General features: G+C 43.3%; 2 protein-coding genes across 4 annotated transcripts in view; both read left to right on the forward strand.

Annotated features, from left to right (window-relative positions):
* Positions 1-2,833, forward strand: part of dlc (deltaC) — a 45,048-nt gene extending 42,215 nt beyond the window's left edge. The window contains exons 9-10 of the mRNA XM_077565795.1: positions 835-919; positions 2,285-2,833. Of these exons, the coding sequence (XP_077421921.1) occupies positions 835-919; positions 2,285-2,290 (91 nt within the window). The 3' untranslated portion in view covers positions 2,291-2,833. The remainder of the gene's footprint in view (positions 1-834; positions 920-2,284) is intronic.
* Positions 2,834-7,099: 4,266 nt separating this feature from the next.
* On the forward strand, positions 7,100-10,696 carry rnaset2l (ribonuclease T2, like). Of its 3 annotated transcripts, none has more exons than XM_077565165.1 (9): positions 7,113-7,206; positions 7,367-7,531; positions 7,784-7,851; positions 8,387-8,444; positions 8,513-8,580; positions 9,492-9,605; positions 9,687-9,735; positions 9,968-10,042; positions 10,384-10,696. In XM_077565165.1, exons 2-9 carry the CDS (start codon positions 7,382-7,384, stop codon positions 10,564-10,566), a joined length of 765 nt encoding a protein of 254 aa, XP_077421291.1. In that variant the 5' UTR covers positions 7,113-7,206; positions 7,367-7,381; the 3' UTR covers positions 10,567-10,696. The 3 variants fall into 3 exon arrangements, with proteins under 3 accessions (XP_077421290.1, XP_077421291.1, XP_077421292.1); XM_077565166.1 differs by having other exon boundaries at positions 7,117-7,206; positions 7,334-7,531; XM_077565164.1 differs by having other exon boundaries at positions 7,100-7,531.
* The last annotated feature ends 1 nt before the right edge of the window (position 10,697 follows it).

Raw genomic sequence — 10,697 nt, forward strand, 5'->3', positions numbered from 1 at the left:
CAATCTGCATTCTTTGCTTTTGTTCACGCCAACAATGATTGGCCGCAAATTGGTGAAGGCAGCAAATGATACTCAAGTACACGAGACGCTGATTTGGGGTCAGCGCGTTTGACCCTCAATTAAAAAGAAATAACTTTTATAATAATTAATAAATAAATAAATAACTTTTGTCATAACATCACAAGCATTATTGTGCAAAAATTTCTCCCAATACATGAAATGTTACTCTTGAGATAAAAAGTGCATGCAATAAATCCATTTTCTAAACCGCTTCGTCCTCACAAGGGTTCGGGGGCTGCTGGAGCCTATCGGGGGCTGCTGGAGCCTATCGGGGGCTGCTGGAGCCTATCGGGGGCTGCTGGAGCCTATCGGGGGCTGCTGGAGCCTATCCCAGCCGGCTTTGGGCAGGAGGCGGCAAAATGAAATGAGCAAAACAATCAATCAATGAACTTGATTATTTAAAAATGGATTTCCTTCCACTTTTTCTTTTAAAAATCCATTTTCTACATATGACTTCAAACTAAGATAGTTTTATTGAAAATATGTGTCATAAAAAATGTATTTTTTTTATTAAATACAAATATTTTTTTTCTTAATAACAGAAAAAACACAGCAACTTACGTCGTCCCCAAGACATAAATAAAATGCTAAAATGTCCCCAAATGTATCTAAATATATTTCTGCCCCCAAAAAACACTTCACGATAGAACAGATCTGGACTCTCGAGTTGAGTTTTTTTCTTCTCTCGTCAGTAAAATCCAAAAGGATCGAAATGTTGATGTTTGTTCACCTGCTTGTTATTGTTTGTCGTCCTAATGTCCGCGTGTCCTTCAGGATCAAGTGCGAGTCTGCGAGTTTGCTGGAAGACGTTTTGGTGGGCGGCGAGCAGCCGGAGCAGCATTTCGTCTTCGCCACCGAGGTACGCAACGCAGCGCAAACTGTCGACCTTTTTGCAAACGCTTCTCAAGTCAGACGCGTACTTTTGCTTTTTGCTTTGCTTTTTTCTTAACCGGTTTTTCGGTTGAGGTTTCGTTTGGCTTGCAGCAAGGTTATTTTTCTTAACGCAAACGCTTTTACGTGAACAAAATCAAATCCAAAGTACTTTTAAGAAAACAAAAGTGAAAGCACTTTTTTGTTTTGTCACTTTGAAACGTGTCGAAAAGTGCTCCCTTTTTCTTGGGCCTTCAGATATGACAAAAAGGAAAACTGGCTGCAAAGACTTTTTCTTTTTTTTGTCCAAGTCGATTGTTTGGACCTTCCTGCCCATTCCGGGTCTTGATCCGATTCCCCGGCAATGCGTCACCAAGACAAAAACGACTGCTCCAAATGGTCTCAGTTTTTTAAATTCTGATGAAGGTATCCCAACATCACAACTTTTTTTTATGGCTCAAAGTCAGCAATGGTTTGAATCCAGTAAACATGAAAACCTCGTATTGTTTAGAAATGGGGGAAATTGCTCAATAGGGTCATTTTCATCCGATAGCGATCGTGTGAAAATCGGCTGATTTGCCATCACGCCATCCAATCGGGACAACAAGAATTCAAGCAAACGTTCACAAGTTGTTGACTTATCAAACGGGACGGGACGGAACGGGACGGGACGGGACGGAACGGGACGGGACGGGATGGGCCACCGTCCCGCGTTCACAACTTCAATGCAAAGTATTGGAGACGATTTGATTCGTGGCTGCTGAATGAGGCGGCCATGTTTTGCGTAGCTCGCAGGTAGAAAAGATCACGAGGGAATCGTCAAAGCACATATTTGCATTTCTTTTATTTCAATATTTTTCTAGAGGTTTTCTACACAATTCTTAACGTGATGTGTTGTGTTTTTTGCACACATTTCTAAAAAACTTAAACTCGTACTAAAACTAATAAAAACTTAAATGACACATTTTGGAAAAAAATCTATCAAATGAATGCCAACTAACAAACTCACTCTGGAAATTAATTTTAAGAAAACCAAACTCAAAATAAAGTCAGAAAAACTGGAATAAAAAGTCCAAAATCTATTGTAACTTTTTTTTTTAAACTAAAGTAACCTTATTTGAAGGTGGAGAATTTTTCTTTGTTGTTTTCAAGATTAAAAAAAAAAAAAAGTTATTTTTTTCTAGAAATCAAATCGTTTTCAGAAAATGCCTGATGTTGGAGGTTCAAGTTTTGTACTCTGGGGAAAAACTGACCTTACATTTGACAAGGAAAGAAGTTTTTAAAAAGTTCACACTTTCTTTGTAACTTTTTACAAATTTTCACTGCCATCTTTTCTTCTTTTTTTTCCTTCCAGGTTTGACGTTCTGTCCGTCTGCTTTTTATTTGGACGAAGACGACGGAAGAAAATTTCTTTTTTGCTCAGCAGGCACAAAAAGGGAGCAAGTTTTGTTGCGTTCAAACGACCTTCTGTTTATCGGGAACGAGAACAAGCAGCGGAGGAAGGAAAGCAAAGACTGAATGTTTTGCATCATTTGCACTTTTTCAATCAGCGTCGCGGCGCCGTCCGCAATACGGACGGGATGCTCTAGGGGGCGTGACCGCGACACGCGCGCCGACTGCAACGCAATCATCGGCGCTCGCTCGAAAGCGTCGACATCGGACCGGCGGTCGCGCGCGCAGACAAACAAGTGCCTTTCCAGCCACTTGGCCTTCATCATCATCATCATCATCATCATCTTTTGATACCAAAAATCCATGTATGCGTGTGTGTGTCATTCGTGCGAGTGAGTGTGTGCTAATTTAAGACGATGCAATGTATGTACAGTTGTATTTAATTGCTGCTCAACGTGTATTTAACAAACGTAAGACACTTTTATTTTCATAAATAAACGATCAAAAGCAAGTTTGGCTCAACTTTGTGTGTGTGTGCGCGCGCGAGTGTGTGTGTGTGTGGACCACGGTTATTATAGTGTTGAAATTTCATTTGAGTTAGTTTTTATTTTGTTTTGAGTTTTGTTTTTTTATATTTAGTGAGTTTTAATTCGTTCCCAGGGTGGTTCTATTAGTTTTTATTAGTTTTAGTTAAAAAATGCTTAGTTTTGGATGAAATGTTTTATTTGGATGTTTCTTGTGCTTCGAGGTGTCAAATGCGAGTCCAGAGAGCAAAAAGCACAGTTTGGCTTTAGCCATTGATGCTAGCGAGCTAGCTTAAGGCTCATGCATTCAATTAATGACCAAAGACTAAAACAAAGGACATTTTTGCTATCATTATAGTGAACATAAAATGTACTTTCAGTTAGTTTTTGTTTTTAAAAAAAGCATTTTTATTTTAATAGTTTTGGTTCGTTTTTGTTCACTAACATGACCCTGGCGTTGGCAGGTGTGTGTTCTGTTATTGTCATCACATGCGCGGTGGCGCGTTGCCCTCGTGACCGTCACGGCCATTCTTGGTCTGTGCGCCGTTCCCACCGAGGCCGAGGTCAAAGGTCAGCGGGAGGCGGATGCAAGGAGGAAGCCTGATGTGGAGGAAGGGAAAGAAGAAAAACCAACGACCGGCGCTTCGCTGGCGGCGTCCGCGGACGTTTGTCTTCTCCTCATTTTGGACAACAACAAAGAAAAACAAAAGTGCTGCTTTAAATGCTAACGTGCTAACAGTTGCTATGCTAACATTTAGCAAGTTATGAAAGCAATTAGCTCAAATGCTAAAATAGATCCACAAGACTTAAAGAACACAAACATAAAACACACAAACGTGCAAACGCACACACGCACACACGGTTGACTGTCAACCGACGAGCTGGGAAAAAGTTTGGGTGTGGGTCAAAGGTCGCGGAGGGTGACCAAGTGATGACAGCTGTGTGAGTGTGTATTTTATGGCCCTGTGTGTGTGTGTGTGTGTGTGTGTTCTCCTTTCACGTGCACTTCCTCCTTGTCATGCGTGACGCGTCCATCATGACTTTATTGCGGTGTGTGTGTTATGACAAGAAGAAAAGAAAGTCAAAGTGGAAGATAAAAAGTTTGAGTGATGACGGGAAAGCTAAGGCCTCTTTTCTCTCATGAAAGTGCGCACGCACACGCAACCACACGCACACACACGAATGCAGACGTCCAATGTGTTTATGAAAAATGATCATGTGACCGGCAAGCTGCAGGAAGTCACAACTTGACATAAGAAGGATTAAATAATAATCCTAATAAAAAGTTAACAAGTTGACTTCGCAAAAGATTGAAAAATCAACAGGAAGTCAAACAGGTCAAATAACACACACACACATGCACACGCACACTTCGTGTAGCAGCTGTTGAGCAAAAAAAAAAAATGTGTGTGCGGGAAGCAACAAGTTGGCTTGTAAATGTTTTGCAGCAGGAAGTCATTTGTCAAATCAAAGACACAAAAACACACACTCCAAAATCTTTTTCTCAACACATTCATGTGACATGAACATCATTTTTTAACATTGAAAAAATGATTTTGTTCAAAATAATTCACGTTTTTGTTTGTCTTTTGAAAGGAAAATTCTTCCAAGGAAAAGAAAACATGAAATAATGATGGCACTTCTTTTAACACACAACATGGTGTGTGTGTGTGTGTGTGTGTGTGGTCTTGTTTTTATCACATAGTGGGGCCAACTTTTGGAAATTTCCCAGAGTTGTGGGGCCCACCCGTCCATGTGGGGCCCACCCGTCCATGTGGGGCCCACCCGTCCATGTGGGGCCATTTTGCTGGTACCCACAAGTTCAGACCTCTTTTTGAGGGTCAAGATTTGGTTTTAGAGTTTAGCTTTGAATTGGGTTGTGGTTGAGGTTAAGGTAAGGAACGTTGGTAGCCAATCATTTTTCATGCTTGGGGTTAGCGGGAGGGGCTAGCAAATGCATTATGTCAATGAGATGGTCCCACAAAATAGTAAAACAAACGTGTGTGTGTGCGTGTGTGCGTGTGTTTTGCTGGTCCACCCACTGGCACGGGGCAGCAGCGGCTTCCTGTTTCCTGCCAATCCAAAAAGTGAAGAAAGGAAGTACAATCAAGCCTCTGACTTCCTTTCTGACCTTTGACCTCTTTCCTTCCATTTCCTGCGCTCAGGACATGCCTGATAGGTCACTTGATTAGGTACAGCAACTGATCACATGCAACGCAAAAAAAAAGTCAAAAATTGCAAGTGAAATCAGCTAAAAAAAAATGTTCCAAATGGGAATGTTATGATTTGAAACCCTAACCTTGAAGTTACTTAAAGTACTTATTATCTATATTATGTTACTTGTGTTGTTAGCGTTACATGTAGCATTAGCATGACAAACGGAGCTACGTTGCGTTCAACTTTGGACGCTTCACCAACAAACAACAAACACCAGCCTTATGTGTTAGCATTAGCATGTAGCATTTGTTTGACCAATGTGTTTTTTGTGCCACTTTCATTTTGGGCGCGTTCCTGGAAGGGGCGTGGTGACGGCAACCAGCGAACAAGTTAGCGCTTGTGTTGCTTGGTCGCGCTCCGCTCGCTAGCCGGAATGTTCCCCCTCGTCGCCGTTTCACTTCTTGTTTGACACGCGGCCTGACTGGTCGCGCCTGTCAGTGGTGCATTCCAAGCATTTCCACGCGTCAGGCCATTTCCTTGCCAACGAGCCATTGTTTCTCGATTTGCCCTTACATGGACTGCGACCAGTCGGTCGTTCATCTCAAAGTGTCCTGACGTTTACTGGTGACAATTCTGTTGTTTGTCTATACGCTCACCGCTATTGATTGATTGGATTATTTATCTGCGTGGACCCTTGATTAATCCCCCTCCCTCCATAAAAAAAAAAATATATATATATATATATATATAGTTAGATATTTTTGGGGCAAATCTATTCATCAATATTGGTTAATGTAATTTTAATGCCAAATTTAACACATGCACAATGTGAGGGGGGTGCTGACTTTTGTGACATGCTCTCAATCGCGAGTGACAACCAGTCAGTTTATGGGTGCGACGTTGATGTGTGTGTGGCGCCCTCTAGTGGCCGCCGTTACTCTTCACACGCAGCCTTTGTTTGTCCTTCCTTTTTTATTTGGTGACAAAAACATAACGTGGTTGTCCTTTTTTATATTGAAACAAGCCACGTACTTTTCCACGCTAGCATTAGCAGCATTGAATTCCTAAAACCAAATTTCGGAAGCAAGCTTGTGGTAGTTTGTCATTTGATGACCAGTCAATCACGCGATGATGAAAGAAAAAAAATCTCATCAAGTCGAGCTGCTTTTAAGGCTTTTGCAAGAATTTCTATAGCAACATGAAGGAAGTGCAAATGTGGCATCAGCTTCCTAAATAGAGAAAAGACGATTGGACATACGTTTGGATTTGGTTCCATTTGATGAACGCGCGTCTTTTCACGCAAAAACGATGTCCCACTCAAATGGTTTCACCCCAAGTAAAGAAAGAAAAGTAGACTGGCTAAGTTAATTGACGTCAACTACGTCCCCCCCCCCCCAATGGGCAGCGCAACTTCTTGTTTCATGGGGGGGGGGGGGGGGGGGGTCACTAACTATGGCCAGCAGATGGCAGCATTGTATCTCTTCTCATTGGGTGACGTGGATCATGTGATCAATGCGTTTCTAATTTACAGAGCGTCACTAAACAAAGAATATTAGTGTCAACAAAAAAATGATAACTTATTTGTTTAATTATAGCTCGGTGTCACTCAAATGACTTCTTTTCAAATGTTGATTACTAAAGAAAGGAATCATACTTTTTTCTAATGAGAGAATGGAATCCAATCTTTCATATGTTTCCATATTCCTAGCACACAATATTTTGTTTGCCTTGAACGATGAGTAAAAATGCTCAAAATCGGCTGGCACTCTCGGTGTCGTCTTTTTTTTAATCTCTTTTGGCAGAAAAAAAGAAGAAGTTCAAATTGTCAATACGCAACAACTCCAGTATAAGAGGGTGTGCACACTTGTGCAACCACATGATCTCGCGTGGTCATTTTTAGGTCCACTCTGAAATATTACAACAACGTTCAATTGAGTTGTCAGCTTATTGGCAGAAAAAGTTGAGAAATGATTCCTTTTGGTTTGGTCGTTTTTAACAAAGCCATTTGAACAGGGGTGTGTCGACTTTTCATAACTGCTGGTGATGCAGACCGCAGAGGGCAGGTTTAGAACAAGGAACAAGATGTCAAAGGTTTTGTTTTCACAGGCAAAAGCTTCACTTCTCTTTTTTTTTTTTCTTCTAGCAAAGTCAGACGACGTGAAAGTGCAGCACGAGCGAGCGAGCGAGCGAACGAACGTTTCTGGTAAGTTGGAACGACCAAATGACTTCCTTCATCTTCATGTTTTGGACGAGCGCCACGCAAGTAGGCCCGCGTTGGCAAATTGGCAAAAAGGAACCGTTAAAGTGGCGTGCTGCACTCGTATCTCAAGGCACGTGCGTGCCTCTTTTGCTTGTATGTGGAGTGGAAGGGAGTGAAGATGTTGCGCTGGCTGCTGCCCCTGCTGGCCTGCGCGAGCACTGCGGCTCTGCTGCGCGACCCCACCGCCGCCGCCGAGGACCGCAACGCCACCTTTTGCAAGTGGACGTGTGTCGTCTTCACGCTGCAGTGGCCCGCGGGCTTCTGCCAGGTGACCTTCAACATCCTCATCATCATCCATCTATGTGCTACTTTCCTTCACCACATCGTTTGAAGATTCTTCTTGTGTGACGGTCGTGAAGGCGGGCCAGCGTTGACATAAAAAAAGGAAAAGAAGCAGGAAGTTGTGACAGGGAGGATGTGGTGAAGGAAGGAAGGAAAAGACAGGAAGTGAAGGAAGGAAGGCGAGGTTTTTTGTCTTTCTGACCTTGTGTCCTCGTTTGTTTTCTTCCTTCTCGTTCAGTCTTTAGACAACGCGTCTCTCTGCAATATTCCCGAGCACGTCAACACGTGGACGATCCACGGCCTGTGGTAAGCGACCACAAGCTCACTCAATTCCAATCACAAGCACACTAAATCACATCACGTAATAACCTTTTTTTTATTTTTATGCAAGCAAGATATTTTTTCCGAAGAGGCTAAATGCATGTTTGGACGGATTCCATGAAAACGATCTCTTTCTTTCTTAAAAAAAAAAAAGCGTGATAATGGTGTTGTTGCAATACACCAGAGGGTTCTGCGGTCTCAGGTGCCAGGATGTGGCAGCCATTTTGCATCACATGCAGACAGTAAAAAGGATTTTGTGTGCGATTTTGGAACTATGGCTGAATTTGTGACGATGTTGGAGCGATTGCATGTTGCCTTGAACGTGCAAAGACGACCGCGGAATCGTTTCATGAGTCGTTTGGATTGCTGACGCGCGTGCTGCATCTGCCGGGAAACGGCGAAATGCTCAAACCCGCTTGGCTGCCGGGAAGCCGGTTTTAAATGGGACGAAACCAGCCGCATGCTAAACGTCATGAACAAGGTTAGCGCTCCGCTAACCTTGCATCATTTGCCATTGCAGGCCACAGAAGGTGCAGGAATGCTGCAGGTGCTGGCCCATGTTCTTCTCCGACGTGCAGGTGAGCAGCAGCGCAAAATGTTGGAGGGCAAGACTGGAGATGATTGACGCGCGTGTCGGCTTCTTCAGGAGCTGCAGGACGCGCTGGAAGATTCGTGGCCGTCTTTGTTGAAAAGCCGATCCAGCTTCCATTTCTGGTGAGAGGCCGTCTGACTGCCAACAGGAAGTAGAAACAAACGCGTCACTTTTAATGGAGGCAAAAAGCGTCGCTTGAAATAGTGAAAGCTTTGCTGGTGGCTTGAAGAAGACTTTTAATTCCCTTTGCTTTGGCTCGTACGTAAACAAACATCGTACACCGTAAAACAGTGGTGTCCAAACTCGGTCCTCGAGGGCCGGTAGTACTGCAGGTTTTTGAGGTTTCCCTGCTCCAACGCACCTGTTCCAATCAACAAGGTCGTTATCATGCTTATGCAGAGCTTGCTGATGAGCTTCAGCTGTGTTGGAGGAGAGAAATATCCAAAACCTGCGGGACTACCGGCCCCCGAGGACCGAGTTTGGACACCACTGCCGTAAAAGCTAGAAAATAAAACATCGCTAGTCTGTCACTCATCCATGTTCACGTTACCGCCATATCAATAAAGTGCAATTAATAAGCTCAAACGTCATCGCAAACATAAAACACAAGTCAAGCACATTTCTTTTAACTTGTTGACAGTTTTAACTGTGGAATTTGTCGTCTGTGAATCTTGCCTTTTGTTTTTTAACCTCTGCAAACGTCTCGATATAGTTTGTAGTAAAGTCGCCGTCTAATACGCCATTATCCCTTTCCGCATTCTTTCACGATAAAACGCCCCCCAACAGGAAGTTACAAAATAAGAGTTCTGATATTGTTGAATATTTGGCAAATAAATCTGTTGTCCTTTACGATGCTTTTGGCCTGCAATTTGGAGATTCCTTAGCACTGCCACAGAAACTTTTTATGTATTTAGTTTTACTGCCACTGAAACATATTGGGCTCATATTGGATCAATGACGTCATTAAATACGCTTGTAAACGTGCTTTTCGACGTTTGCAAATTTTTCTTACGTGTGTGCGTGTGCGTGCCAGGAGAGACGAATGGGAGAAACACGGCGCGTGCGCGGCGTGTGCGGAAGGCCTGAACTCTCCGCTCAGATATTTCCAGACGTGCCTCAAACTCAGACAACGCTTCGACCTGCACAAGTGAACACACGCACACATGCGTCATATGTGTTACCATGACAACAATATGTTTGATCAAACTGTGTGTGCGTGTGACTCCAGAGCCCTGGAAGACGCCGGGATCAAGCCATCTTGTGATCGACCTTACAAGGTAACAACTTGATGACGTCAAACCTGTTTGTGTGTGTGTTTATATCACACTCACTCAGAGTACATTTTTACTCTCATTGTGGGGACATGTTGGTGGCCCCCATGAGTCCAAACCTCTTTTTGAGGGTCAAAACTTTAGGTTTGAATTGGGTTTTGGTTAGGAGAAGGCTCTAGGAAATGAATTATGAGATGTCCCCACTAGAAATGTAAACCCAACGTGTGTGTGTGTGCAGCTGTCTGAGGTGCAAAATGTGCTCGTTCCTCTTGTTGGTGACAATTGTGAGATTCAGTGCGTCAACGACGCCAAGGTCAGTTCCTCTTCTTGTCATTCTGGTAACTTTTTTTTTTTTTTTACACGACATCATGCATCATCCGACTAGCAATGAAGTCCTTGAACATTTGCACACTTTTGATCTCCACCAAAGGCAAAATTTGTCACTCAGTCAGTCGTTATTTATTTTAAAAGGAATCCACTGATGAAGCAGTTATGGGAATTTTATTCTTATAGACGCTGAAATATTTGAAAGCCTTTTTTTCTTCTTCTTGTAATTCAAGTACGTGAATGAAGGATACTTTGAGAATGTGAAAGAACTTTTTCCCAATGGTCTGGTTTTGTACCAAATGGTGACGGTGGCCATCTTTGTTTCAGGAGCGCGAGGTTTGGTTTCAGGTGAAGATCAATCTGTCTCGCAACCTGACCGTCGGCTGCCATCGCCACGGCGACGCCCTCGCCTGGGAGCCCGGCCACTCTCAAGGTCACCCCTGCCCGGCCCAGGGCACCTTCTACTTCTTGCCCATCGACCACCGGCGCCCGCTGCAGCCCTGCGGGTGACGTCATCGTGGCGGGAAGACGACCACAAGCTGCTAATTGAACATTCACGCTTGCTTGCTTACTTACTTTGGAGGAATGACGTGACGTGACGCAAGCTTAATAAACTAAACAAAAAAAGATTTGGATACAAT

Source organism: Vanacampus margaritifer, chromosome 5 (genome assembly GCF_051991255.1).
Source record: "Vanacampus margaritifer isolate UIUO_Vmar chromosome 5, RoL_Vmar_1.0, whole genome shotgun sequence".
Taxonomy (NCBI): domain Eukaryota; kingdom Metazoa; phylum Chordata; class Actinopteri; order Syngnathiformes; family Syngnathidae; genus Vanacampus; species Vanacampus margaritifer.